The sequence below is a fragment of the Oryzias latipes genome, chromosome 23, assembly GCF_053564925.1.
Source record: "Oryzias latipes strain Hd-rR chromosome 23, Olatipes_Hd-rR_3.1".
Lineage (NCBI taxonomy): Eukaryota > Metazoa > Chordata > Actinopteri > Beloniformes > Adrianichthyidae > Oryzias > Oryzias latipes.
Window position 1 is genome coordinate 9,879,203 of NC_136259.1, and position 27,547 is coordinate 9,906,749.

Sequence of the window (27,547 nt, forward strand, 5' to 3'; positions counted from 1 at the left end):
ATTAGTAAGCTAGGCCTCGACCTATCCGGTATGCATATCATAGGTCTGATTCACATATTTGGTTTGGCAAAGATTTTAGGTTGAATTGACTTCCTGACACAACCTTCTGGAATCATCCAGGGTTGGGATTGGTACAATGATATCCTGGCTTGAACCACAGCTGTTTAAATATTGGTATGTACACTAAAATATTGTAGCTAATGTATCTGATGATAGCATTAGGATAACTAATAATTCCAGCTGGCTAAGCTTAGCTGCAATTAGTCTCAACAGTTTTTTATTATTCCTTCAGTTTTTTGTGTATCTGCTACTGTTTCTGATAACAATTTGACAACAGCAGCTACAATTTTCAGCAATAAGACTATTAAAAACATTTCTGCAAGAAATTGAATTTATTAAGGTGTTGATTTTTATTTTTTTACGAGTTCACTAGCCTTTATTGCTCCATAAACTGGACAGTTCCACAATAGTACTCAGACTTATTCAAAAAAAGAAAAGAGAAAAAAGTTAAAAGTTCAGAGGTATTTTAAAATTAAAATATGAAAAGAAACTAGTTTTTTGAGGTGAAGTGTGTATGAGTGTGCGAGTGAGCATGTGCGTGTTTTGGGGGGTACACGTCTTCAGGACCTAAAAATAACTTCAGTCATCCAGCGCGCGCATTGAACGCGCGCTCCGGGATCACCACGTGCTCGCGCACGTACGTTGCATGGCAGCACGTACACCGTCGACCGGTTGCTGACGGGTCTAATCTGGCTGTTGCAAGCCCAGTCCATGATAAGTGGACCGCCCCGCCTGCTCGTTGTCATCCGGCGCACAACGACGCGCAGATAAGGTCCGGCGGCACGCGCGCGATTCCACTCTGTCTGTTAGCTCCTCACATATTAAACCCCGCCATTATGTTGTGGACGGCAAGTCAAGTCTTCAGGAAATTCTCCACCTCCTCCGTGAGTAGCTCTCGGTTTGTGCATCGTCCCGCCGGGCTCGTGGGGTCGGCCCCGGTTCTGCTCTTAGCGGGCATCAGGAATGCAGCTGACAGTTTCATGCAGAAGACGCCGGCCCTTCATTTGAGGGGTGGGGGAAGGGAGGGAGGTGGGGGGTGGGGGGTCGCAGATGACAGGTCCACTCCCCCGCGCGCGTCTTGCCGCGTGCGCTGTTCTGCAGGAGGCTCTGGCTCCTTCACGTGAGAGCTTGATGGAGCCTGGCGGGAGCTGTCACGTAAGCCTGCGCACCTGTGCAGGAAACATGACACTCCCCGCACATGCGCTGCCCGGACCCGCGGGGGGTGGGGGGGTCTTCTCCCTCAGAAGACATAACCGGAACTGCAATAACGTTTGTATAGAAATGATCAGGTGGTTTCCTACGGGCTTTCTTCCAAGGCTCCCGTTGACGTTCAGGACCTGTAGAAAACACCTGAGCCAGGTGGAGGAGGAATCTGTGTCACATAGTGTGTTTAAGGTGCTCCAGGTGAATTCCACCTTAAAACAGGGTCCATGTTTGACCCATAAGAGGCCAGAGGTAAAGATGAATCCCCTCAGACTGAATCTCTGCTTTCGTTACAGCATTATTACCAGAAGAAGCTGAAATTGGCCATCATTGGTCAGAGTCTGTTTGGACAGGAGGTGTACAGCAGCCTGAGGAAGCAGGGCCACAAAGTCGTGGGGGTGTTCACAGTCCCTGACAAAGATGGCAAAGCGGACCCCCTTGGTGAGCTTTTCCCGCTTTTTTCCCCATCCCTAAATGGCCTTAATCGAGCACAGAAAACCAAAAACAGCAGATGTTTATGGTCCTTTTTTAAACAGTTTAAAGAGTTCCTGTTGTTTATCAATACATTTACAGTTTATCTTAAATACAATAAAACATATTAAATACAAAATTATGCAAAATCTAAAAACAACAGAATTCTGACTTTTTCTAAACTGTTATTTAGGATGAATTATACCTTTATTCATGTGATCTTTGCAATAAATGTTCCCGATAGATTTAAAGTACAAATTCCAACAGGACATAAGAGGTAAATCCTCTGTTCAGGTTACATTCATGAGCAGGGGTTGACATAGCCCAGAAATTTGCACTGGCCCACAGGGCCAGTAGTTTTTGAAAGTTACTGGCCCGACACCGCGCACAGCGAGACCCGCCGCTCCGCAGGTGCTTGCAACTTTAGGGGGGTCCGGGGGCATGCCCCCCCGGAAAATTTTAATATGGTGCAATTTGGTGCATTCTGGTGACATCTAGCACTTATTTATACACTTTTCAATGACTAAAAATAGAGCATATCAAACTTAAATCTGCTCTAGTCTGTTTCAGATGTTTTGAAGAGAGCGCTGCAGTGTAGTAGTTAACACTAGTTAAGAAGTTTTCATGCTGCTTCTAATCACTGCTATTTCACATTTGTTCCTAATCAATAGTTAAGAAGTTTTATTGACTTTTTTGCCCTGACTGCCTTAAGGTTCTGCTTTTTGTTACTGTTGCAAAGTTACATTTACTTTTTAGTTACTTTAGTTACCTAATTAAATTAAATAATTGAAAATTAAATACAATTAAATTACTGAGATCATTCAGCTAACTAGAAATACTTACTGCTTACAGTGTTGTAAAGAAAAACAAAATTAAGTAGTTTGACCTTATACTCCATTTGAGTCTGAGATTCAGGTATTTTGAGTTGCCTTTGATTCTTTGACATTCAGCTTAAAGCTTAGTGCATACAGTTTCATCTTCAATGCATTCATTAAATATCTTGCTGTCCATACTACTAATTCCACCCGTCACTCCATCTAACATATTCCTATCTATTCCTGCCATGTCTTCCACATCTCTGACATGCTTCAGTCTCTCTTCAGTGACGGTGTTGGATTTATGATCATCGCGGTGAAAAACCACCAGGGGGCGCGCTGATATGTGTGTCAGTTTAAATATATCTGCCTAAAATGTAATAATAACCCACTGGCTTGTTCCTTCGTTGTTGCTGTTTAACATTGTTTAGTATTGAATTGTTACATTCAATAAAGTTTGAAAAAAAAATTGAGTGAGCGCGTGCCGCGTGGTGCTCGGCAGTGGCAGCCGCGCGCGCAGGCGGGAGAGGAGGAGAAGAGTGATAAAAGGCTTCCCATAGAAACCCTTGAAGTCTGAACACAGGACTAGCAGAAAACGTGAATTATAAAGACGAGGTAAATCTACACGTTTTCGCAAAATATACTTTATTGTAAAAGGTGAAAAATGTATTAATTGTTAGATATTTTAGTGGCCCGAGCGGACAAGTAAAAAATAAAGTCTTGTGGTCCGTACTGCTCGAAAAACAGGACCGGGCCAGCGGACAAATGGCTATGTCGAGCCCTGATGAGTTAGTATTTGGAATCCAGAGCAACCTCAGTGTTTCACTTTGAAGCTGAGCTGCTTGAATCAGCTGGAGTCTGTGGAAGGAAATCAACAGCTGGACTTTCTCTGTGATTCTGGATGATGATGACTCAACAATGAATAGAAATGAGGCGTAAAGAGGAGGATCAAACTTTCTTGACAGAAAAAGGAAAACCTGCAGCCCAGATGAACCTTTTAAACTTAATCCTTTCACTCCATCATGGTCCTAAAGCCCTTTATATTTCAAATGTTCTCTAAAACTAGTGTTTTTGCAGGAAGTACACTCAGTGGATCCAGGAGGATTGTAGGTAGCCCCAGTCCTCCTGCTCCCTGTGTTTGACCTGGTCAGCGTAACCACAGACTGTGCTTTGGCTGAGGTAGATGCATGTTGACTCCCCTGTGCCTCTGAACAAAACAGGCCTTCATCCGTGTCAGTTCATGGATAGTGGCTCCATTGTCTGTGCGAGGGGAGGCTCACGCAATCTCTCCACAAAGCATCGTCCACTTCTGTCAGTCACTTCTCCACCTTTTCCCCTCATTTTCTGCTTCTCTTGTCTGGACTGACGGAGCCTTGCAGAACCAGGCCCTTATCCTGTTTAGGGCTGTTCTGGCGCCTTATGTGGGCTCTGCTGCTTCATCTGCTGCACGGCAGTACAGCTGTGGGACTGAAGTAAACGTTGAACTCTACCAGTGTGTAAGTTAGACCGGGTAGACCTGGTAGGAACCAGAATGTCTGGTACAGACTGCTGCTTCTTGCATGCTTCCAGGAGTGAATGGCCCCTCAGACCCAACCGTTTACTCTGCATATCTAGCAGCTGATACTTCCTGTTGGATGTTTAGCACATGGGGGTTGTTATCGATGACAAACTAAGTTGGAAGCCTTACATCAGACACATACAAACTACAGTCTCAAAAGGTCCTCAGCTGGCAGCTCATGAAACAGTACCAGTGTCCACATCTACAGTGAAGAGGCGACTTCGGGATGTTGGCCTTCAGGGCAGAGTGACAGACATCGGACATAGGAAGTTTGGTCATGTTATGAGTGTTATGAACTAGGGTTGGGCGATGTCCCCTAATTTGGCCGTTGACGATGTTTGCTGTCAACCATCGGGATGGACGATGACATCGTCGGGGGGGGGGGGTGGGGGTGGTATTTTTTTACATTTTTCGTTCTTATATAACTGCTATTCGTTATTTTGCTTTTTTCATTTTATTTCCCAACTAATGGTTAATCCGCGATGATCCAGTATAAACTGAGGGAAGTGACTTTAACAGAAAAAGTAACAAACAAAATAGAAAAGAAGTAGTCCACTCCCGCACTTAGCGGAGTGGACCGGCGGAGTGCGGATTTACAGCTTTGTGTTTGATGGGAAGGGGGGGGGGGGGGGTACATGAGCGGTATGTGTGGGAGATTTAAGACTGCGATCCGTCCCGCAGCTCTAGGGGTACTAGCTACCGAACTCAGAACCGGGTCTAAACGTGTCTGAGCACAGCACGGATCGTCAGCAGACAGAGGTTTGAGCATCAAAGCAGAAATGTCGCTCAGTCCTTAGAAAACATTCAAGCGATCACGTGGATTTGTGTTTCCAGTCGTGTCCCGACTAAATAAAGGCTGATGTTATTCACAGGATGCAGCGCCACCCAAAGCTAATGTTGTTAGCCCATGTTAGCATACTGCTAATCCTGGCTTCGTTCAGAAAAAGCACTGACCACACGGATTAAAATTCAAATGATGAGCGAACAGGTGTTTCATAATAACCGTAAAATTATTAAAAGCACGTTTAGAAGATCATCTCGTATTTTACCGAGCTGACATGTCAATATATATAGCCGCTCAGCGCTGTTATCGTTTTGTATTGAATTGTTACATTCAATAAAGTTTGGAAAAAAAGCTGCTCGGCGGAAGTTGTATCCCCTTCCGGTTTTCAAACTGCGCATGTGCGAATACTGCGCATGTGCGAATGATTTATTCCGACCGAAATTGTGACCTTAGTGAACGTTTTTATAGTCTGAAAACATTTTTCTGGGCCCATCTACACGGTTGGATTCTAATCCGACCATTGATCCCATCAAGATATTTTGTACATGTAACCGCGGCTTATGGTGTCGACGCGCAACGTGGCGGGGGCGTGGCATCACGATGGTGGTCTCTCCATCGGGATGTCAGTCACCCATCACGATGGACGATGATATCGTCCATCGGCACAACCCTATTATGAACAGACGAGTAGAAGTCTGAGTGGTTTGGATCAGAAACATTTTTGAGACCCAGAACAACTGAAAAGATGCTGGACGCTGGCGCTATCTGTCAAGCATGGTGGGGTAACATGATGGTCTGAGGTTGCTTTGGTGCTGGTAATGTGGGAGATTTATTCAGGGTTAGAAGGACTTTAAATAAGAAAGATTCTCACTCTATTTCACGCCATGCCATACCCTGTGGCGCCTGATTGGAGCCAGTTTCATCCTCCAATAGGAAGATGACCCAAAGAACCCCACCAGACTGTGCAGAACTATTTAGAGAAGAAGCAGCAGCTGGGATTCCATCAATAATGGAGTGGCCAGCGCAGTCACCAGATCTAAGCTCCATTGGGCTGTTGTGGGAGCAGGTTGACCGTATGGTACCATAGAAGTACCCATCCAGCCAATCCAACATGTGGGAGGGGCTTCTTGAAGAGTGGGGTACATGTTTCCAGATGACTTCTGCAAACCTGGAACTGCTGCAAACGGAAGATTTTTGACCAAAGCAAAACAAGAATTCAAATAAATATCATCATTTCTAACCTTGTAAATCTCTTGACTATATTTTCTATTTATTTTACAACTCATTTGGTAAATAAGTGACTTTTCATGGAAAACACAAAATTGTCTGGGTGACCCCAAACCTCTGAATGGTAGTGTAGATTTTAACATCAAGCAGCGACTGCTGTTTTATAGAATTTTCTTTTCTGTGCTGATGCTTTAATAATGAGTTGGGTAGGAGCAGACTGATTCATTTGAAGGACATGACAGAGCAGCAAAACCTGAAGGGAACTCAAACACATTCAAAAGACTGGGGATGATGAACTCTGGTCTCTTTAGAAAACCTCCCTTCTCTTTACTTGAAGCTTTTGAGAAAATGCTGTCAAACAGAAAATGTCTTCAATGAAGCTCTCACATCTGTAAATCCTCAAAATGCTTCATCTTCATCTTGGGTTTAATAGAGAAGGATTTGTAGATACAGGCTGCAACTCTGAGCTTTCTCTGTTTTCTTAGCGGTGGCTGCAGAGAAAGACGGGACACCGCTGTTCAAGTTTCCACGGTGGCGGAACAAGGGGCAGCCCCTCCCTGAGGTGGTGGACGCATACAAGTCTGTGGGGGCGGAGCTCAACGTCATGCCTTTCTGCTCCCAGTTCATTCCTATGAATGTTATTGACCATCCCAAGCACGGTTCCATCATCTATCACCCCTCCATCCTGCCCCTGCACAGAGGAGCCTCTGCCATCAACTGGTGAGGGGGATGCAAAAGCCCTGGTTTCTTATATCTGTTTGCTGTTCTGGAGAAGGAGCACATGTTCTGCGTCTGATCCTCTGGCCTGTCTGCTCTCTACCTGTGTTGGCAGTAACTCATGGCAAAACTCATGTTTTTCAGTAACATAAAGTAGTGTAAAGCTGCGTTCATACCGAACAGCATTTGCACGCCAAATTCAAGACAGACGCTTCTCTTTCTTTTTTTCTTTTTTTTTTACTTGTTCTGTCCAGAAACTGAGCAAACAAATGAGAGCAGGAGGCCTTTTGTGTTGGACATGTTTTAGTTTTACAAATAGAGGGTATATATCTTCGGATAACCAGGGTGTATATTTGTATAAACCCCCTTTTTGATGCCTCTCTTTCAACGCGCAGCGAATTCCCTTTCAATGCCTGTCTGAATGACGCCACTTTCAGGGGTACTTCTGTCTGTCTGTGACCCAGTTTGACAACTTACTTTCCCGCATTAGTCCAAGGAAGACAAAAAATGAAATTAGAGTATTGTTTTATCTTCGTCTTAATGCAAATAAGAAAAATTTTTTACTAAGTTCAGGAGGAAGCGATCAGATTCTCCTCCGTGTTGGTTTTGGACTCGCATCATTGAACACCTCACAGGACAAAGCTAAGTTTCTGATTGGTTGATGCGATGCGTATTCTGCGTCAAAGTTCAGATTTTTTTTAACTCTGGACGCGCCATACCCCTCAAACCGTACTGCTGCCAGAGCGACACGCCGCATCTGATGTTCAAATCACGCTGCAGGACCTCTGATCATGTCTGTACCATCGTTACTGGAGTGACCAGCGGAGTGACCACTTTTATCGTTCAGTGTTTCTGAGATCCGGTGGGAATTTTTAAGGACTGTTGCAGCACAAAACCTCGAAATTAAGGCAGTTTTATAAAAACTTGCTAAAACTTTCAGTAATAGTGTGTACTTGAGGCTGTAGGAGGACGCACTCATTTTAAAGTAATTCTTTTTTTACAGTTAAAGTTCAAGTATATGTAGCCAAACAAGATTTGTGTCATTGATGAAACTTATTAAACAGGGATTCATTTTAAAATTAAGCTTTATAACTAATTACCAAATAAACCAGATAACAGCAGCATGTTAAGTTACAAAGATGACCTGGGAACGTTTTATAAAAGAAACACATTTTGCACGCTGAGGTTTTTTTTTCTTAAGTATAAAGCAAAACTGCCACGTCATTGGTTAACTCCTGATCACCAGCTCATTCTTTGCATGTTCTGCTGTTTGTTAAAGTCATCTTGAAGCCTTTGGATGGAATCATGAGTTTTTGAATAGAAACAGAAAGAACTGAGTGTTTGGATCACCACTCTTCCCCTGTTGAAAGGATTCTGTGGTCTAGTTTGGTTTTTCAGGTCGAGTTTTGACTCCAGGTTCATGTCAATCATCCACACCAATTGTTAGTAGTCCTCAGTCTATTTAAGGGTCTTGTTTTCAGCTGGTCGTTGCCACATCATCTGCCTTATCCTCTTTTTGTTGCTCTCTTGGTTTTGTCCCGTTTACAGTATATTCATTAAATGATAAGGTTTCTGCCACCAGACCCAGTCTCCTGCATTGTGGGTCCTCCAGTTTCTGACACCCATGTGTCTTTATCTTTTTATTTCTTACACAGCATCTTTTTCGGAGAGAAAGGGGCACATAAAGCAAATAAAATGTTATTATTATTTCATAATGGTCAAAAGCTGGGGTTTTGTACAAACAAGAGTGCTTTATGGACATGGAAAAACAGGAAGAGAGGATAAGAATCTAAGAACAACCTAGATAAATAACAGATACAAGAAAATGCTGATTTTTAAAATAAATGATCTGCTAGAATGTTTTCTAAAATAGATCAAAATAACTGTTTTTTTTTTCTGCCTTCAGGACCCTGATCCATGGAGATGAAAAAGCTGGTTTTACTGTGTTCTGGGCTGATGATGGGCTGGACACCGGCCCCATCCTGCTGCAGAGAGAGTGTGCGGTGGAGCCTGATGACACCGTGGACACACTGTACAACCGCTTCCTCTTCCCAGAAGGGATCAAAGCCATGGTAACTGTCTGGAATCTGGATCTCCATCCCTCAAACTGCCGAGGAAGTTCTGCTCAAGACTTCTTTGGACAAGAGAGATTCTGATATCTTGGAAGGAGATAAGACCCAAATGTCAGACTGAGCTGTCTGTCTCGCCGTAGGTGGAGTCTGTGCAGCTCATTGCTGATGGAAAAGCCCCCAGAATTCCTCAGCCGGAGGAGGGTGCGAGCTACGAGGGTATCCAGAGGAAATCCAACGCCAGGGTGAGAGTCCTACGAAGATACCAAGCATATCAGCTCGGGCTAAGCCTTAGGCTGCATCACACAACCTGCCGGCTCTGCCTGCTCTGTCATAACACTCATGCACTGAAGGACTGCTTCTGCCGCCTCACACTGGATCAGACAGACAGACGGACAGAGGCTGAGCCGATTCTCTCCTGCAGCCACGTAGCCAGCAGCATATTTCACTGTGCTAACCATAAGGGAGAGGTTTGCTTTCCTCAGTAATTTTCCACGCTCTGTTCATCTAGGAGCAGCCAGCTGTTTGACTTTGCCCTCATTCTGAGTCATGTAGATAACAAAACCAGTCTCTCCCTGTGGTTCCCAGGTTGACTTGGCCCAGCCAGCTAAGGCCATCCACAACTGGATCCGAGGCCACGACAAAGTCCCCGGAGCCTGGGCGCTCATCGGTGGTCAGGTGTGTTTTCTGGCAAGGCCAGGCCTCTGGCAGCCTGCACTCTGACTGCTGAGACCACGAAAGATAAACGATGACAGCGTTTATTGTCCCAACAATGTGCTCTTCCCAACCTATATTTCATGTTTATGTGTAACAAAACCAGACAATGACAGTGGATTAGGCAGGAACAGCAGGGATGTCATGTACTCAACTCCTCTTCTTCACGTTGCTTCACTTCTGGGAAGTGTATTGTATTCAGACCTCATTTCACAGCAAACACGAGGACACGACCTTTTTTTCAGGGTTCCCGCTGATGCCATGCTCTCATAACTAAAAGCTCAGGAGAGACAAACACAACATTAACAAAAAATTACCACCAGCACTTCTAAAGGATCATACATTTCCTTTTTTTGAAGAAAAGCTGGAATGTTGATGTCAATCATGAACTTACTTTGTCCACTGGTTCCTTAGAATAAAAGACAAAGATGTGTTTTTGTGAGTTAAAGTTGGGCACTGGTTTGTCTGCATGCATTTGCTGGCTGGAGCAGAAGTTATTTGACTGTATTTTTGAATCCATGCCTCTTTAAACAGTCACTGTTGCAGATGGAGTGCATTCTCAGTCACATCAGTGGTTAAAGTTACTGTCTTTCAGTCGGTGACTTTCTATGGCTCATCCATGCTGAGCGGGTCGGTCCCAGCCGGCCAGCCCCTGGAGATCGAGGGAGCGTCCCAACCTGGCATTATCTCAAAGAACGGGCTGGTGTTGTTTGGAAATGACGGGAAGGCTGTAAGTGTCACTTCTGACTTTCTTTACTCCGTTTGGTTCTGTTGACCAGGTCTCTGCAGCTCCATTATTGAAACAGATCAGAATAACCTGTGTTCTCTGCTTTTATGGGTTCACACTCCACGCTCAGCTCCTAGTGAAGAACCTGCAGTTTGAAGATGGAAAGATGATTCCTGCTTCCAAGTACTTCTCCTCTGGAGAGAACTCATCTGTGGAGCTGACTAACGAGGAGAAGCAAATGGCCGAGGAAATAAGGGCAAGGAGATCTTTGTCTTTCTCAAATCAACAAACTATCTAAGTGAGTAAAATAAGGCTCTTCTCTTTCCACTTAAAGAACATCTGGAAGGCCATCCTCAGCAACGTGCCGGCCATCGTGGACACCACAGACTTTTTTAAGTCTGGAGCTGCCTCCATGGATGTTGTCAGGTGAGGGTGAAGTGCCATGAAGGATTTTGAAATGACTCAACTGAAACAATAATGATTTGAAATGTGCTGTGCTCTTTACTGAGGTCTAAAGATAGAGGAGGGAATCATACATTTGAACTGCTCATTGGAGAAATCTAAATGAATGCAACAGTCCCCATTAGTAACTGAGCCTATTTAAATGAACAAAAGTCAAAATCCAGAAAAAACTTGAAGACTTAAATGTCTGCCTTAAAAAGTCATTTCTTTTATGAATATCACTATGGTTGACTGTGTCCCGATGAGTTTCCTGATTTCCTCTTGGTTTTTCAGACACCTGTCTGTCACTCTGTGCACCTGATGACCTCACAGAAGCTGTAAAGGTCATCAAGTTCATAGGCAGATGACCTCAGAGAAGCTGTGAGCTTTTAAGGAAGTCCAGTTGTGTGCGGGAAAGTGGATTTGGTTTGACCTTACTGTGTGCAGGCTGGTAGAGGAGGTGAAGCAGAAGTGTGCCGGTGTTCAGCTGCAGAATGAGGACGTATACATGGCCACCACCTTCCAGGACTTCATCCAGATATTTGTACGCAAGCTGAGGGGAGAAGACCAGGAGGAGGAGCTCACCATTGATTATGTTAGTCCAATCAGCAGATTTAACACTCAACAAGCCAGGAAGTGGTACAGTTAGGTTTGAGAAGGAACATAGTGACAAGACCATGTTTGTACTTGTACACTTGACTATCAAAAACGTACAAATACTAAATACAGATTACAGCAGCTAAAACATAAGCTGGAATTCCAAATGGCTCCTATGTCTTATGTGAACAAATCTTTAAATAGTACACTCCAATCACCTGACACACACACACACACAAAACCACATTTACGCACAGTGGACTCCTAAGGAGATGGATGGATTCAGGCTAAGGAGACAGAGTCAGAAAACAAGCTCTTGAATGAAGGATGTTTAAGACCTGAGAGTAAGAAACAAGCGTTCCCTGTGACGGAGGCACTTTAGGGGTTTCTGCAGAGAACTTTCTGAGTTGGGATGAAGCCATAAGGAGTAATCTGTGAGTTTGCATCCTTTCATTTAGCTTCTCAGCAAACTCTCTGGTTCTTTTAGGCAACCAAAGAAGTCAACAACATGACAGTGAAAATGCCATACCAGTGTTTTATCAACGGGAAGTTTGAGGATGCAGAAGATGGCAAGACCTACAGTACTATCAACCCTACGGATGGATCTGTGAGTCTACCTGTTCCTCCTTTCACTCTGTCTGATATCACAGAGGATTTGGCTCCTGTCTTCTCAGCTTGAACAGTACATTTTGTTTAATAGAAGATTCTTCATGCAGGTGATCTGTAAGGTCTCCTATGCAGCAGTGGGTGACGTGGACCGGGCAGTGGCTGCTGCTAAGGAAGCTTTTGACAACGGGCCTTGGGGCAGGATGAACCCCAGAGACAGAGGAAGTCTCCTTTACAAGTGAGCAGCTCCCCCTGGAGGACAGGGTTTTTCCATAGCAAAATAAAAACATTAACCCTTGTGGTATCCTATGACCCCACCCTTACATTGATGTGTTCTCCCTACCATGACAAAGGTGGATAAAGGTGGAAAGATTTCATGTAATCCATGGACACCAGTGAAGATCACAAATCATTGAAGAAAAAAGGTTCAGCGCACTGTCTAGTGGGTCTAGATGACCCAACTCCCAATGTTAAAGTGCCTAGGATAGCGGGTTAAGAGAAACATGGATTTTAATGACCAGAAAAGTGTCTTCACATGACATTAGAGGCAAAACCATGCAAATGTTTTTATGTTCGGATTACAACTCTAGACTGAAAGCTGCTCCAGGTAAACCAGCCTTCATAGACTGCACCAGGGTTTCTGCGGGGCGTTCAAAGTCACTTCATAGATCTGCTTTTCAAAAGAAGAAAAACTGCAGTTTGGCAGGAATGTAGGCAACCAGATGCATATAGTCTCTATATTATATTTCTTCTTGACTGTTCGGTGTCGTTAAAAACGCTAGCGTTGCTGATTTCTATAGAAAACCTGTAAAAGTCACCTCCAGCTCCTTCCCTCAGGCTTGCAGACCTGATGGAGGAGCATCAGGAGGAGTTGGCCACCATCGAGTCCATCGACTCTGGAGCTGTATACACGCTTGCTCTGAAGACTCACGTCGGCATGTCCATTCAGACTTTCCGCTACTTTGCTGGCTGGTGTGACAAAATTCAGGTGGGGCAATGTTCTCTTTGAGCCTGGAAACACACGCTGTCATCAGACCAATAAAATCTGTGCTATTTTTTTTATGTGTACAGGGCAAAACCATTCCCATCAACCAAGCCAGGCCCAACCGCAACCTGACCTTCACAAAGAAAGAGCCTCTGGGGTGAAGTTCTATGACTGAACTGAAACATCCCGTCCGCTGTTTTCTGTCATGAGTGACCAACTGCTTCTTTGTGCGGCAGAGTTTGTGCCATAGTCATCCCCTGGAATTACCCCCTCATGATGCTGGCTTGGAAAAGTGCAGCCTGTTTGGCAGCTGGAAACACGTTAGTGCTAAAACCAGCACAGGTGGACATTTTCTCTAATGTTCCGATATTGAACTATTTGCATGTGTCCAAGTTTTCATGTTAACTATATCATGTAAATGTACACACCATCAGATGTTTAGGTCGTCCCGTTTCCTTCCCAGGACATTTCTCCTCTGACTTAATCGTTTGTGTCATTTCCAGGTGACTCCTCTGACTGCGCTGAAGTTTGCTGAGCTTTCTGTGAAAGCTGGAATCCCTAAAGGAGTCATTAATATTCTACCAGGCTCCGGTATACACCGAAAAAATGATGCCATGTCTATAAGGCTGTCCTGCTCAGACGCATACTGCTAAAATTATACTAAAAGCTGAGCTCATTATTCACAATTCTATTTGAGTTTGTTTAGAAATAGAAAGGTCTTTTGAGCAGATTCATGTTCGTAAACAAGTCCATTTGTCACTTTCTTTTTGTTGTAAAGAGCTGGGAGGAAGTCCGATCGGAATCTTCTGGTTAAACTCGGGTTGCTGCAGGCACAACATGAAAAACATGTTTAAAAAAACTTTGGTCCAACGTTCTTTGAACAAACAGTTCCCATCAGTTTAAAGTCTTACATCTCCTGATTCTGCTGCTTCACACATCGAAGGACAGTTTATTGGAGGTCTAAATTCAGATCCTTTCACTTTGAAGTCGGTCCTACATTTGCCTTCTTGACAATTTGTTTGTTCTTGCTGCATATTTCCAAATTCTCTGCCTATAGAATCTGTTTTCAGGATAATCCAAACCACTTTTACTCCACCTTTTACTCCAATAGTACCTGCAGCGATGGAAGAATGAGCAGACGTAAAAATGGGAATCAGAAGGTCTCATCTCCTACTGTTGTAGACAGTCAGCCTCGTTTGTTAGTGTTGACTGATGTGTTGTGTTGGCATCTGAGAGCAGAGACTGGAGGGATTTCTTCTCTTTAGGTGGCATGGTGGGGCAGCGTCTGTCCGACCATCCTGACATTCGCAAGCTGGGTTTCACTGGCTCCACGCCGGTGGGCAAGCAGATCATGAAGAGGTAACAGCCTGTTGGTCTGCTTACTGCACTTCAGAGCTGCTGATCCTCTTCGTCTCTGGTCTTCAGCTGTGCCCTCAGCAACCTGAAGAAGGTTTCTCTGGAGCTGGGCGGGAAGTCCCCTCTCATCATTTTCAGTGACTGTGACATGGACAAGGCCGTGCGCATGGTGAGGAGCAAATCTGTTCCTTTCTTTGCATTTTTGTCAGACTGATCCATCAAAGGTCACTCGAGTGGAGAGGAAATGCAGATTTAAAGTGAGACTGCTTTTGTTGAGCGTTTCCCAAACATTCTTGTCCGTCAGTTCTAAGCTCTGAATCCATGTTAGGAAGCTTGAGTAAAGGATTGTTTTCATCATTAAATAATATGTCAGCTTCATGTAAACAGCTGCTTTAAAAGATCCTTAAAAAACGCGCTTGCTTCTCCGCAGGGCATGAGCTCTGTGTTCTTCAACAAAGGAGAGAACTGCATCGCTGCTGGGCGTCTGTTTGTGGAGGAGTCCATCCATGACGAGTACATTCGCCGGGTGGTGAGCCAAACTGAACCCCGACACCCTTCTGCCCCATCATGCAACAGGAAAACACTTCATTAACCACAATAGACTCATGTCTACGTCGACAACAGCAACATATTTACAGTGGCTGATAAAATTGTTGGTACCCCTCAGTTAATGTCACTGAAATGACTTGAAATGTTCAAAAGTAACAATAAATTAAAAATGTATTGAAAATTAAATAATCAAAATCAGCCATTACTTTTGAGTTTTTGATTAACAGAATTATTTAAAAAAACAAACTAATGAAATAGGGCTGGATAAAAATGATGGTACCTCCATAAAAGACTGAGAACTAATTGCCCAGGGGGTCATGATGAACTCAGGTATGTTCTTTAATTGACATCACAGCTGTTTTCAAACCCATAATCAGTCAGTCTGCCTATTTAAAGGGAGACAAATAGTCACGTTGCTGTTTGGTGAAAAGGTGTGTACCACACTGAACACGGACAACAGAAAGCGAAGGAGAGAATTGTCCCAGGACATTAGAAACAAAATTATAGACAAACATCGTAAAGGTAAAGGCCATAAAACCATCTCTAAGCAGCTTGAAGTTCCTGTGACGACAGTGGCACATATTATTCAGAACTTAAAGACCCACGGGACAGTAGTCAACTTCCCTGGACGTGGCAGGAAGAGGAAAATTGATGACAAATGGAGGAGACGGATAGTTGGAACTGTATCCAAAGAGTCCAGAACAACCTCCAAAGACATTAAAGGTGAACTCCTAGATCAAGGTACATCAATGTCAGATCGCACCATTCGTCGTCGTTTGAGCCAGAGTGGACTTCATGGGAGACGACCAAGGAGGACACCACTGTTGACAGAAAATCATAAAAGAGTGAGACTGGAATTTGCAAAAATGCATGTTGACAAGCCACAAAGCTTCTGGGAAAAAGTCCTTTGGACAGATGAGACAAAACTGGAGTTTTTTGGTAAGGCACATCAGCTCTATGTTTGTAGACTCAAAAATGAAGCATACAATGAAAAAAACACCGTCCCTACTGTGAAACACCCAAGAATGGCTAAGAGAAAAACGTTGGACTATTCTGAAGTGGCCTTCTATGAGCCCAGATCTGAATCCCATTGAACATCTGTGGAAGGAGCTGAAAAGTGCCATTTGGAGAAGACACCCATCAAACCTGAGACAACTGGAGCAGTTTGCTAATGAGTAGTGGGCCAAAATACCTGTGGACAGGTGCAGAAGGCTCATTGACAAATACAGAAACCGTTTAAATGCAGTGATTGCCTCAAAAGGTTGTGCAACAAAATATTAAGTTATGGGTACCATTATTTTTGTCCAGCCCTATTTCATTAGTTTGTTTTTTTAAACCACTGTATGCTGTGATGCAGTGTGTAATCTTTACCTTCCTGTTCAGCATGGTGGTGGACACCAGGTTGACCGTGAACTCCTCTGTATATCAGACGTCAGGCTGGGTCCAGCTGCTTTAGCTGGGTCCAGCTGCTTTAGCTGGGTCCAGCTGCTTTAGCCTGGTTGACTCTGGTTTTGTGAAGCCATGATAAATAGCAGAGTGAATCTGGTCATTGGGTTTTGTAAATGTCATTCTTTTTATTCTTAGTCTTTTAGTTTCTTTTCAAAAAACCCGGCTCCATCTCTGTTTCCCCTTCTCCCTGTTTTCAAGGTTGAGGAAATTATGAAGATGAAAATTGGTGATCCTCTGGATCGATCCACTGATCACGGCCCACAGAACCACAAGGCCCACCTAGACAAGCTCCTGGAGTACTGTGAGATCGGGGTGAAGGAGGGAGCCACACTCGTGTATGGAGGCAAACAGGTCGACAGGCCAGGTAGAACGCGCCAACCCCTCTGAGGCTAACACCTTCATGACACGGATAAACCTTTTTTTTTTTTTTACCATCTGTCATTTTCCCAGGTTTCTTCATGCAGCCCACAGTGTTCACCGACGTGGAAGACCATATGTTCATAGCCAAAGAGGAGTCCTTTGGTCCCGTCATGGTGGTGTCTAAATTCAGAAATGGGTAAGTCAACACAGTGACTTCTATCTGTAAAGATCCCAACTGCTGTCTCACAACCCCCTCCCCAACGTCAGGGATGTGGACGGAGTTCTTCAGAGAGCCAACGATACAGAGTACGGCCTGGCCTCTGGTGTGTTCACCCGTGACATCAACAAGGCCATGTATGTGAGCGAACAGCTAGAGGCCGGAACTGTCTTTGTCAACACTTACAACAAAACCGATGTGGCTTCGCCCTTTGGAGGCTTCAAGCAGTCGGGCTTTGGCAAAGACCTGGGTCAGTATTCAGGCTGTCTAGTGGTCACTGATCGCTGACAGAAAATGAGAACATGCCGGTGTAGGGGGTCAAAGGTCTGTAGTTTAGCCTGTGCTTTGTCTGCAGGAGAAGACGCCCTCTCAGAATACCTGAAGACCAAAGCCGTGACCGTGGAGTACTAAAGCCTGGAGTCTCCCTGAAGCTCAGGCTCACATCTGGATCAGAAGGTTTTGAGCAACTTGCATGTCCAGGTTTCAGTGAACGTCTAAAAGGATGTGGGGCGTTTGTGGTCATGGGTTCAAAACAAAAGAACACAAACTGGCCACTACTTGGATTGGGTCTTTTTTTTTAAAGTTTACCTAAATCCTGGATTGGGAATGCAAGATTTTTCAGTTTGAATTCATCACCCCCCCCCCCCCCCCCCAACCATGATGAAAGCTGCTAAAGGCTGTACTTAAGGATGAACACTGAACATCGATCGTGGACCAGCGATCAGAGCAGGACAGCAAAAGGTGAACTTCTTCAGCGACAGTTGGAAGATTTCCTTTGACCGTTTTCACATTTTGCATGGAAGCTGGTAGATGTGAAGGTTCCTGAATTTTGCTGGGTTTAGACTGACGAAGGTACATGAAAGCATCTGAAATGAGCTGAACAGGAGTCACTGCACCACAAGTGTCACCTTGTGAAAGAAACGGCGTGCCTTCCAACGTTACCTGTGCATGAAACCACTTTCAAGTTCATCTGTTAAAATCTAACTTTCTGACAAGTGTTTCTAAATGTTGTCCAGTAGAATTCAGGCTGTGTCATTTATTGCAGATGTAAAATCTTTTTTACATTTTTAAACACTGTTTACACTTTTGTAAATTCTGTTTTTAAAACCGAAACAAGGACAAAAATATTCCAGATATTTTGGACATTATTTGTCATGAAAATTTGTATTGTTCCCCCTATTTTGTATAATTAAACCAATTAGATGTTTGTTTCCTTGTGACAAAACTGTGAATGTAGAGCTGTGGAAAAGGAGCAAAGGGAAGTAAACGCCTCCCAACCCAAGGGTGACAAGTCTCACCAGAATAAAATGCATCCCTTCAAAAATGTTTGAAAGAAAATTCTCATTTTCATTTGTGATGCTGAGAAAAAAAGTCTGTCCAAAGGAACAAAGTCTCTGATTTCATGACACATTTGATGGAAACTGTTATTTTAAAGAGACAGATTTTCAACAGGCTGCAAAGTCAACAGAAGACCTGAAGGAAGGAGGCCGGAACAAGAGGATGACGTGACAACCAGCAGGAGAAACTGGCTCTCATTCAGCTGCTTGTAGAGGAACCTTTGGGGATAAACTGCAACAACCTGCGACATCATCAACTTCACACCGTTATGGAGAAAACCAATGAGTCTGCCACAAATGGAGTTCACAAAGAAATATCCTCCATTTTTCTGAATTTCTTTTGCTGAGGAAGAAGCCTGAGATATTCCATCTTCCTGTTTATGGTAATCTTACTGGGATTCATGAAAAAAAGGAAAAGCGAAAAATAATTTTTCTCCCATAGGGATGAGAAAAGGATCGAAATCTCCAGACAGGAAGACGTTTCTTTTCATTTCAGAATGAAAAAAAAGTTCCTTCTGCAGTTTTTCAAACTAAAAAATGGAAAGATGTTCTGCTAGACGCCCTCCTCCCCTTGGAGAACCTGGATGATTGGGTTCTTTTTTTTGTCTGTGTGTCCTGGTAGTTTGAGGTTCTGCTCCGTGATCTCACTGCTGTCCTCCTCAGAGTCTGATTCCTCTTCCTCCTCCTCCTCCTCCTCTGAATCACTAACTGACGACTCCAGCTCTACCAGGGCCACATCCTGGAGACACAAGGAAGAAATCTCAAGTTAAACATTTGAAGACCAACATGTTGACTGAAGGTAGAGAAATGTTGGGTAAAGCAAGAGGAAAAAGCTCCTGGCTCCCTGAAGGAAAAAGCAGCAGAAAATGACTCTCTCCTTTGAGCACATGGATGCAGAACCCTGACTGAGTCTCCCACAGCAGAGCATGAAGCAAAGTCACAGACAAGACACACAACAATGTCCGCATTAGTGAGTTATTACAAAACACAGATGATGAAGACGTAAGAAATCGTCGACACTAATCTGGTTTTGTCGGCGCATTGTTTTTTTGGTCATTTTTCTTTATTATAATAACCACTATGTCATTGGGATCGCAAAGCACAACAGGAACTTTTGAAGGTGGCGTAGACCTTCCTCAACCATAGAAGACGGATACAAACTTTAGTTTCATGCTGCATGTTCACACCGGCCGCATGTTCAAGAACGCGCTCCATGTGGTTTCATCCAGCCGGATCAGCGCCACATACCCAGGTGGCGACATGTGAGCCGACTTAATGACCACAAAATGCATTGTGGGAAACTGTGTCCCAACAGTTCTTGTAGTTTAAAGAGATGCTGAACAGAAACAACTGGCACTTAATCCATGAAATCTGTATAATTTGTAACTCTTTCTGCAATTAGGGAATCAAAAAATGAACAAGATTTATTTTGCAAACTAAAGGAGGAACAATTATTGTAAAATATTTTAGTTTTCACTAATTGCAATAAAGTAAAACCGAGTTTCAGAAAAATGTGTTTTGCTTATTATTTCTATGGGAACTTTAGACAATGATTTAGTGCAGGGAGTTAGCTTTTGAGACAATTATGGCTTTTTTTGTGCTAAAATATAGCTTACCTAGGGCCTTAAACTTTTTTATCTTTTATAGGGTTAAATTAAAATTCATGAACTATACACGTAAAGTTTCCATTTCTGTGAATGCACCATACGCCGAGCATTAGCAGTACCACACATGACGCAAACCTCTACGGACTGTTTACCAGCACCATCATCTCTTGTAAAAAAATTGCCCATCACTTTACTTAAACAATAATTGTAGCCTAATCGAAACAAACAAACATTAGTGACAGCCCCATTCAATGGATAACTGGGGCTGAGAGGTAAACCAACACATTTATGTTTAGCTGATACAGGTTGGTGTTTAGAAAGATTGGACCGCTTAAACCAGGGGTTCTCAAAGTTTAAGTAGCGGAAGGCCACATTAGGACATTACTCTTGGAGCCAATATTGGTGGAAAAATGGATAAACAGAAAAAGTTGTTTTTAACAACTTTAATGAACAAGTGTCATTTGTACAATAAATCAGGCCCTCCAGATGTTTTCCCAGAGGTTGCTGTTCAGATTTTCTAATCATCTAGTTATTGTATCATTTGACAGACTTATTTATTCAAACTTTTTCTTTTGCTCTGGACAAAAAATGTCAGCTACTTTCAGCAAACATCCTTTTCACAAACTCCCCGTCACTTAAAGGCTTGCTACGTCAGACCATTTCCAAAGCCACAAAGAAGCTAGCTTCTGTCACAGCTTCACTGGATTTAGCCATTTTTGTAGACATCTGGTGTGCAGCATAGCCTCGTTGTTGTTGTTGGAGCTTATTGTTGCGCTCCTCGCCTGTAAATTTGTCATCGTCTTTATGATTTGTAACATAGTGATGATTTATTTTGAATTCTTTGAGCATTGCATTGACCTGCTTTCTAATAAGGCACAGGACTTTATGAGGTTCGACAAAGTAAGCATTTGTCCATTTAGCTTGAAAGCGCCTTTTTTTCTCGCCAACACGTTTTCCCTCAAAGGAACCTGCTCTGCCTCTCTCTCCGGATCCCAACTACCCCTGGCTGCAGCCTGCAGAACTGCACAACATAGTGGAACGCTGAAACGCTGAGGAATGTGAACATGCTGTGGAATGTTAACCCCGCCCATGCTGAGCCCGTCTTATTCTTTGGTTTCACAAGTTTCCATGTGCAATATTGCCACCTACCAGTTTTTAAGGAGTTTTTCCTTACCGTGAAGGGGGGGGTCTAAGGGCAGGAATATCAGTTTAGATTAATCTGTTTTGTTCAAGTTTAGTATTAATCCTAATGCACTCTTTGTGTTCATGATCCCTTTTTCATTGTATGTTTACCTTACAATTACCGGTATGAAGCCCATTGAGACGTCTGTAATTCGAATTGGCGCTAAATTAAAAAAAAAAATTAATTGAATTAGATAATTTATACAGTGATTGCTGTCTTCTTATGCCTTTTACAAGTTTCCATGTGCATGTATTAGGGAGTTAATACATTTTGTCTGGCCTCACGGACTCAAAAAAATAACTCATTGGATGAACTCAATTTAATTGTGGGCAGGATTTCCATCCAATAAATATGAGTAACCCCACCTCAAAGAAAATTCTTCCATGTAACGAAATAAAATTGAGTCAATTGAACTTAATTTTTATCAAGAAAGGCAAGGGAAAAAAAACATGCAACAGCAGTCCGAAGCCAGCTCGAACTCAGAACCTCTGGATGTTAAACCCACTAACTTATCCAGTGAGCTAACAATTTAGTGATGTCATAGAGCCGCCGGTATAAAGAAATAGATTCATTATTTACATGAATGAGGCGCGTCGTGTTTCGTCTTATTGGGAGAAGCCGAGTTGAAACGATTTCATGCCACAGTTCGTTTTTTACGTGGAAAAAACGAACGAAAGTTTTCACTTTTGAAAAGTCGAAGGATTTGAAGGACCAAAAGTCAAACCAGGCATTAGACGAATGAGTTGAACATTTTAATAGCTGAATGGTTAAAATAGGTGAAAAATTGTAGCCGTAAGACGGCAAAAAGAATAAATAAAGAGAAACAGGGAAACAGCATTCAACAGCATGTCCCTTACTTGAACTCAATTATTCTGGATTACTGGAGTTCTCGGGGAAACTATTAATACATTTTGTGTTAGGTCAATTAAATGTAGATACATTCTTTTAAAATAAATATTTTTAAATAAAACAAACACAATTTTATTGTGTTACATGAAAGAGGGGCTTGAATCATTTTTTTGAGTGAAAAAAAACATTGCACCATTCAAATTTTCCTCCCCTCTGTTCTCTTTCTTCCTCATATAATTACCAATGACACAAAATGTGCTCCACTTATTCTTCCCCTTTCCTGCAATCACAACTGCACTGACGAAGTTGAATCAAATGCACGGGCTCAACGTGGGCGGGGTTAACATTCCACAGCGTGTTCACATTGCTCAGCGTTCCAGCATTCCACTACGTTGAGCCGTTCTGCAGGCTGCAGCCAGGGCTTACTCCCGGATCCCGTACTGATTCCTTATCTACTGCTGTCGTCACGGTCCTTCCTTTCATTACAAAATGTCTGCCCTCTTGAGGTTAAATTAATACACTGTACCGTTAAAACCCGAGTGTAATTACCATTTATTCCTGCAGATGTCGCCAGAAACCACAAAGCAATATTTTTCCAAGCAATCTACAGCTGGTTTTAACCCTTGTGCTATCCTAGGCACTTTAACATTGGAAGTTGGGTCATCTAGACCCACTAGACAGTGCGCTGAACCTTTTTTCTTCAATGATTTGTGATCTTCACTGGTGTCAATGGATTAAATGAAATCTTTCCACCTTTATCCACATTTGTCATGGTAGGGAGAACACGTCAATGTTAGGGTGGGGTCATCTAAGATAGCACAAGGGTTAATACCCATCTATTAGGATTTATTGAGGGCTGCAAAAAATCTTCCCACGGGCCGCCATTGGCCCCCGGGCCACACTTTGAGAACCCCTGGCTTAAACGGTAAACCAGTTTTAAAAACATCAACATTTCTTATGTCTAAACACTTTAGGTTTGGCCGTGTTTGATGTGGAAATCCATGGAGGCTCCTGGACGGAGGCACTGCCCTGCCCATGAGGCAGGGTGGTTAAGGAACACTCCAATGAAAACTATGTTTTTGTTGTTTTTAACAGTATCTTGTGGCATTTTTCTCACAACGGAGGACATAGTTCAAGATAATTAAGCTTAAAACTGAATTTCTGAGTATTTCAAATCTTAAGAGAATAAGCTTCATGTAGCAAGTCACAAGCTCCCTGCTCCACCCCATTCTGATGCATCCACCTGCAAATAAATAGATCCATGTGGGTCTTCGTTTTCCTGGTCTGAGCTGGAATCTGGATCTAAACTGTACGGCTGGATAGCTCTGATTGTGAGGGGCTGTAAGCTAGCAGAAGAGAGTGTAAACAAATGAATGTCGGTAAGTAGGGGTGGGCTTGCTCCACATCAATAGTCCCGTCCACAATTCAGAGGTAAAAAGGACACAGGTTTTATGATTAAACCTTAAAAACAGCCTAATCATCCTTAAAAGACCAATAGGAACGCTTTGAAAATGAACCAAAACATGATCAGAGTGGGATTTTAAATGTATGTTGGAAAAAAAATAAAACATTTGAAATTCACACCAAGTCAAATTTTGTAACAAAGTAATTTCTTTTCATCTGGAGCTGATGAAGGGAAGCAGCGGAGAAAAACTCACCATTTCTATGACCCTGTCATCCTCATCCACACTCTCGATGTCAAAGCTTCCAGGAGGCGCCTGCTCCATCTGTCGTTTCAGCTTCTCGTTGGCCTCGGCCATCCGAGGCAAGAAACCCTGCAGCTGTTCCAGCACTGAGAACAACCAGAGGCACCACATCAGCTCCACCCATCTGACAGCAAACACACCACCTTAGAAAGAACTCTTACCGCTGCTTCGGGGGAGTCTCTCTGTTTGCAGGCTCCTACCAGTCTTAGGCTTGAGGAGAAGCTTCTCATTGAAAGCTGCAGGTAGAGAAATCATGCTAACTATGGTTTGTGAAAGCCAACAGTAGCACAGCTTTGATCAAACAGGACCTTTACCAAAATTATAGCTATTTGGATATGAGTCAAAGATTCACACGTCTTCAGGAATTAGAATCTGTTATGCATTCACTTCAGTTCCTCTGGTAAATGTGCTCCCATTAGTGAAAGCACTCCATAAATCACGACAGCAATCCAAAGGTTTGCCACACAAGAATTCCCTGCATATTATTTACGCACATTAACAATCTTTGGACTTTAACAAATAAGGAAAGAGTTCAAACCTGCTCCGCCGCCGCAGGACAATAACATTGGCGAACACTGTTTAGTAGTATTCAACTCCATTCTCTAACCGCCCAAAGGTTGTTCTAAGCTCCAGGCATTGACTGCATGAGGTAAGGACCAACATCCGCTTCAGGGTCTTCTACGCAAATCACGTCAAAGCCTCTGGCTCTAGCGCCCTCTAGTGTTTGGAGGACCAACTCGCTCTTACACGGCGTGTAGATAAACAACAACTCATGTTCATATTACTGTTTAGTAATTTAAAATATTATAAACATTCACTAGATTAATTGCTATTTGGCAACTTTATTATGGCATTACAGGGACTTAGAAAATAATAAATACATGGGGGGGGGGGACTTGTGCACTGTCACAACACTGTCGGTCAATGGTTGGCTATGGTTGGTTGATACTCTGTTTAGCAAGATGCCTCTCTCCTTCAATCTTTTACGTTTTTAGTATTTGTCATCCTCTGTCGTTTCTGGAGGGTTTATTTGGTTAAGTAGCAGAAACTCCTTTTTGATCGCATGTGTCAGAATGTAGTCATGAAAGGATTCACAAATTCATTTATTACATTTGAAAGAAAGTGTTTGGTCACACTTGACAGTAATTCTATGGTTACCCGGGCATTTCTATCGTATTTGGTCAAGTAGTTTGTATTTGTATGTTGTCCACAGTTTTGTCACATTTGAGGTGCAAACAGACCTAGTGAAGGTACCAAAACCGGTCTAAATGTCCAGACTAATTTCAGGCCGGGTGGAGGTGTGTCTTCATAGACGATCTTTGAAGGGCAGTGCTGCTGTGACGCGGCTCGCGGATGGTTTGGGGAGTCGCATCTTCTCTGCTGCCTTGAACATCTACCTGACCGGAAAGGTAACGAGGCGTAATGGGGATGACATCTAGGAGAGTTTGGATTATTTGATCTCGTTTAATCGTTTTGCTTGGTAAGTTTTCTGCTCACTACTAGGTAGCAGGTCAGAGGTTATCTGCTTCCTTACTGTTTCCATTCCGTCACACACTGACACAGCTAGCAAACAGAGTTAGCTAGCATCTGGTGAACTTACGGCACCACCAGAGAGGGCTGTGGTTATAGTTTTGGTGGGCTGTAGGAGTACAGAGAATCGGCTCCAGGATGATCTCACTGCTAAAAGTGAATCGAAACGTTTTCATGATTTTTGATCCTGACTGTCTGAAGCAAGATCGCGCAGGCGCAGTCTCATAACAAATCGTATGTGTGTCCGGTAGGATTAAGGTGCGGGTCAGGTGAGTGTCCCGCTGGGTTCTCTCTCCTGCTTTGATTTGGTGTCAGCGAACATTTCCGTGTTTGTGGCAAAGTAAGTCTGGCTGCTTTTCCTCCGTCATACAAGTTTATCTCTGCTCCGGACAGGCTGACCCTCTGAAGGAACACGGACCGGAGCCGTGAGGAGCTCCGAGGCCCTCACTGATGACGTCAGGAGATGAGGCTCTGCGTCCTCCGGTCACAGCATGAGCATCCAGAACCTGGGAGGAGCTCTGGGCGAGTCCCTTGGTTCTAGCCTGACGGTGCGCATGAGCGGGGCTGGCGGCGGGTGGAGCGCTCTGTCGGTGCGTGTGGCCTCTGTTTTCCAGACCATGGTTCCTACAGGTTACACCAGACTGCAGGATGAGCGCTTGGCCATGGTGGACCTCGGCGCTAAGCCCGAGCCGAGCTCTCTGCAGAACGGCTTCAGACAGGAGACCCCTCACATGGAAGGACGGCGGCTCCTTGACCGAGCTTCCCGCTCCTCAGTGACTTTATCTGACTGTGGAGATGGAGGCTACTCTGAGATGGAGCCTATGCTGGCCGAGCGGAGGCTCTCTGGACAGGACTCGAATCAGGAGGAGGAAGAGGGAGACTGTGAAGAAGAGGGGCCGGGGTCGGATGTGTCGAACATGCCCAAGGAGTCTTTTCTTGCCATGACGTTGCAGATTCTGGTGCCTTTTCTTCTTGCTGGATTTGGGACTGTATCAGCTGGAATGGTGCTGGACATCGTTCAGGTGAGCTGGGCTTAAATCAAATAGGTGGTCGGTCTGGGAGCTGTCCCTGAACTGCCCTCCCTCCCTACATAATTAGGGGGTGGGGGGGATCCATCTGTAATGCACCTTGGGCTGCTTGGCATTGCCCCCCCTCCCTTGGTTACTCACAGCTTTAGGCCCCTCCCCCTAAGATTTAACTGCACCTTAGACATGCCTCACAGCACCCTACCCGTTAATTTTAACTACACCTTTCATTACACACTTATCTTACCAACGCACGCACACACACGTTATACAAGGAAGGTGGGGGCTGGTGATCTTCTGTCCCCTACCCCATCGCCTGTGGGGGGAACCAGGCCCCCAGCGGTGGTGGTAGTAGTGTCCCTTGGGTGATGGCTTCCTGGGCATTGCAGCCCTCTCTCCACACGACGAGGGGGGTCTCTGAGACCTGTAGACCATGAGCCAGGGATCACATCACATCTTCCTGTGGTGCTGGTTCTGGTCCTCGTCTCAAAATGTGGTAAACATTGACCAACTAGGCTCCCTCACTGTTGGGGTGCCGGTCTATGTTTACCACACTTGTAGGGATAGACCCTCCTCTCGGCCGAGTTAGAAGTCTCTCAGTCATTCCTGTTGGAAAGATGAGGTTGTGGACCCCCAGAAGTCCACCTGCCTCAGCAGCCTTAATCGGTGTGATGGCCGGTTTGAAATGATTTCACCCAATCCGAGTATGTGCAGAGTGAAAATGTGGGTTATAAGATGAAATCTGTCAGCTACATAAACATGCTTACACAGTTTGCTGGTGGGTTTGACGCCCATGAAACTGTTGTTAGTTTTAATACTAAATAAGCGAAATCGAAACCATAATTTAAATGAGAGATAGTTCTCCTGTGGAAACTAGAGCCCTACTGCCTTCCATGGTTTTACTAATCAAAGTCATGCTGTAGAAATTGATAACATCTGCCATTGGCTTGTTATGTGAATGGAAGAAAAGTCAGCTGCTGAAAAGGGGCGTTTAACTCTGAATAGAAACCAGCCGGATGCATTTTTCCAAACCGTGTTCTGGTTGATCTCCCTGCAGTCGTGACGGCTTGTAGTTCCATGTTCGTCTTCGAAACACGCGTCTGACCGAAGACTCGTTCTTTGATAGCTCACAGGAACATCTCTGTGGACTCGACCATGAAGGTCTTCTGCTGGAATGTGAAATGTTTGTCAGAGACGTTCAAACTGTGATGTGGTTCTCCACAGCACTGGGAGGCCTTCCAGTACATCACAGAGATCTTCATCCTGGTACCAGCCTTGCTCGGCCTGAAGGGAAACCTGGAGATGACTCTGGCTTCAAGGCTGTCCACAGCGGTGAGAACCCCCCCCCCCTCCCCCAAGCCTAACCTCCTCCTCATTCAGCTGTCAGGAGTTTGAATGTGAAAAG

At 44.0% G+C, this 27,547-nt stretch overlaps 3 protein-coding genes across 5 annotated transcripts in view; 2 read left to right on the forward strand and 1 right to left on the reverse strand.

Annotated features, from left to right (window-relative positions):
• Positions 1-671: 671 nt before the first annotated feature.
• aldh1l2 (aldehyde dehydrogenase 1 family, member L2) lies at positions 672-18,229 on the forward strand. 2 transcript variants are annotated; one of them, XM_023952628.2, is made up of 23 exons: positions 672-944; positions 1,560-1,704; positions 6,604-6,838; positions 8,742-8,907; positions 9,048-9,149; positions 9,493-9,582; positions 10,214-10,348; positions 10,476-10,601; positions 10,680-10,771; positions 11,234-11,381; positions 11,871-11,990; positions 12,100-12,227; positions 12,827-12,977; positions 13,061-13,131; positions 13,211-13,316; positions 13,478-13,565; positions 14,240-14,333; positions 14,400-14,499; positions 14,761-14,859; positions 16,527-16,692; positions 16,779-16,884; positions 16,956-17,155; positions 17,261-18,229. In XM_023952628.2, exons 1-23 carry the CDS (start codon positions 897-899, stop codon positions 17,314-17,316), a joined length of 2,772 nt encoding a protein of 923 aa, XP_023808396.1. In that variant the 5' UTR covers positions 672-896; the 3' UTR covers positions 17,317-18,229. The 2 variants fall into 2 exon arrangements, with proteins under 2 accessions (XP_023808396.1, XP_023808395.1); XM_023952627.2 differs by lacking the exon at positions 672-944 and adding an exon at positions 1,112-1,464.
• nopchap1 (NOP protein chaperone 1) lies at positions 17,927-24,321 on the reverse strand. The gene is made up of 4 exons (XM_004082959.4): positions 24,126-24,321; positions 23,749-23,823; positions 23,540-23,673; positions 17,927-18,981 (listed from the first exon to the last, which is right to left on the reverse strand). Exons 1-4 carry the CDS (start codon positions 24,184-24,186, stop codon positions 18,796-18,798), a joined length of 456 nt encoding a protein of 151 aa, XP_004083007.1. The 5' UTR covers positions 24,187-24,321; the 3' UTR covers positions 17,927-18,795.
• A 565-nt stretch (positions 24,322-24,886) lies between these two features.
• Positions 24,887-27,547, forward strand: part of slc41a2b (solute carrier family 41 member 2b) — a 29,408-nt gene continuing 26,747 nt past the window's right edge. Inside the window, exons 1-3 of one of the 2 annotated variants that reach the window (XM_020714011.3) lie at positions 24,887-24,996; positions 25,511-26,139; positions 27,367-27,474. In XM_020714011.3, coding sequence (XP_020569670.1) covers positions 25,609-26,139; positions 27,367-27,474 — 639 coding nt within the window. In that variant the 5' untranslated portion in view covers positions 24,887-24,996; positions 25,511-25,608. Of the gene's footprint in view, positions 25,068-25,510; positions 26,140-27,366; positions 27,475-27,547 lie in introns of both variants that reach the window. The other variant, XM_004082970.5, reaches the window with a different exon arrangement.

Bases quoted from the DNA above. Each gene is read 5' to 3' on its own strand.
- aldh1l2 (XM_023952627.2), top strand. From the start codon at position 1,192: ATGGAGCCTGGCGGGAGCTGTCACGTAAGCCTGCGCACCTGTGCAGGA. The intron at 12,228-12,826 runs GTGAGCAGCTCC...TCCTTCCCTCAG, and splicing joins AGAGGAAGTCTCCTTTACAA to GCTTGCAGACCTGATGGAGG. The intron at 14,500-14,760 runs GTGAGGAGCAAA...GCTTCTCCGCAG, and splicing joins TGGACAAGGCCGTGCGCATG to GGCATGAGCTCTGTGTTCTT.
- nopchap1 (XM_004082959.4), bottom strand. From the start codon at position 24,186: ATGGAGTTGAATACTACTAAACAGTGTTCGCCAATGTTATTGTCCTGC. The intron at 23,824-24,125 runs GTTTGAACTCTT...CTCTACCTGCAG, and splicing joins GTCCTGCGGCGGCGGAGCAG to CTTTCAATGAGAAGCTTCTC. The intron at 23,674-23,748 runs GTAAGAGTTCTT...GGTTGTTCTCAG, and splicing joins GAGACTCCCCCGAAGCAGCG to TGCTGGAACAGCTGCAGGGT.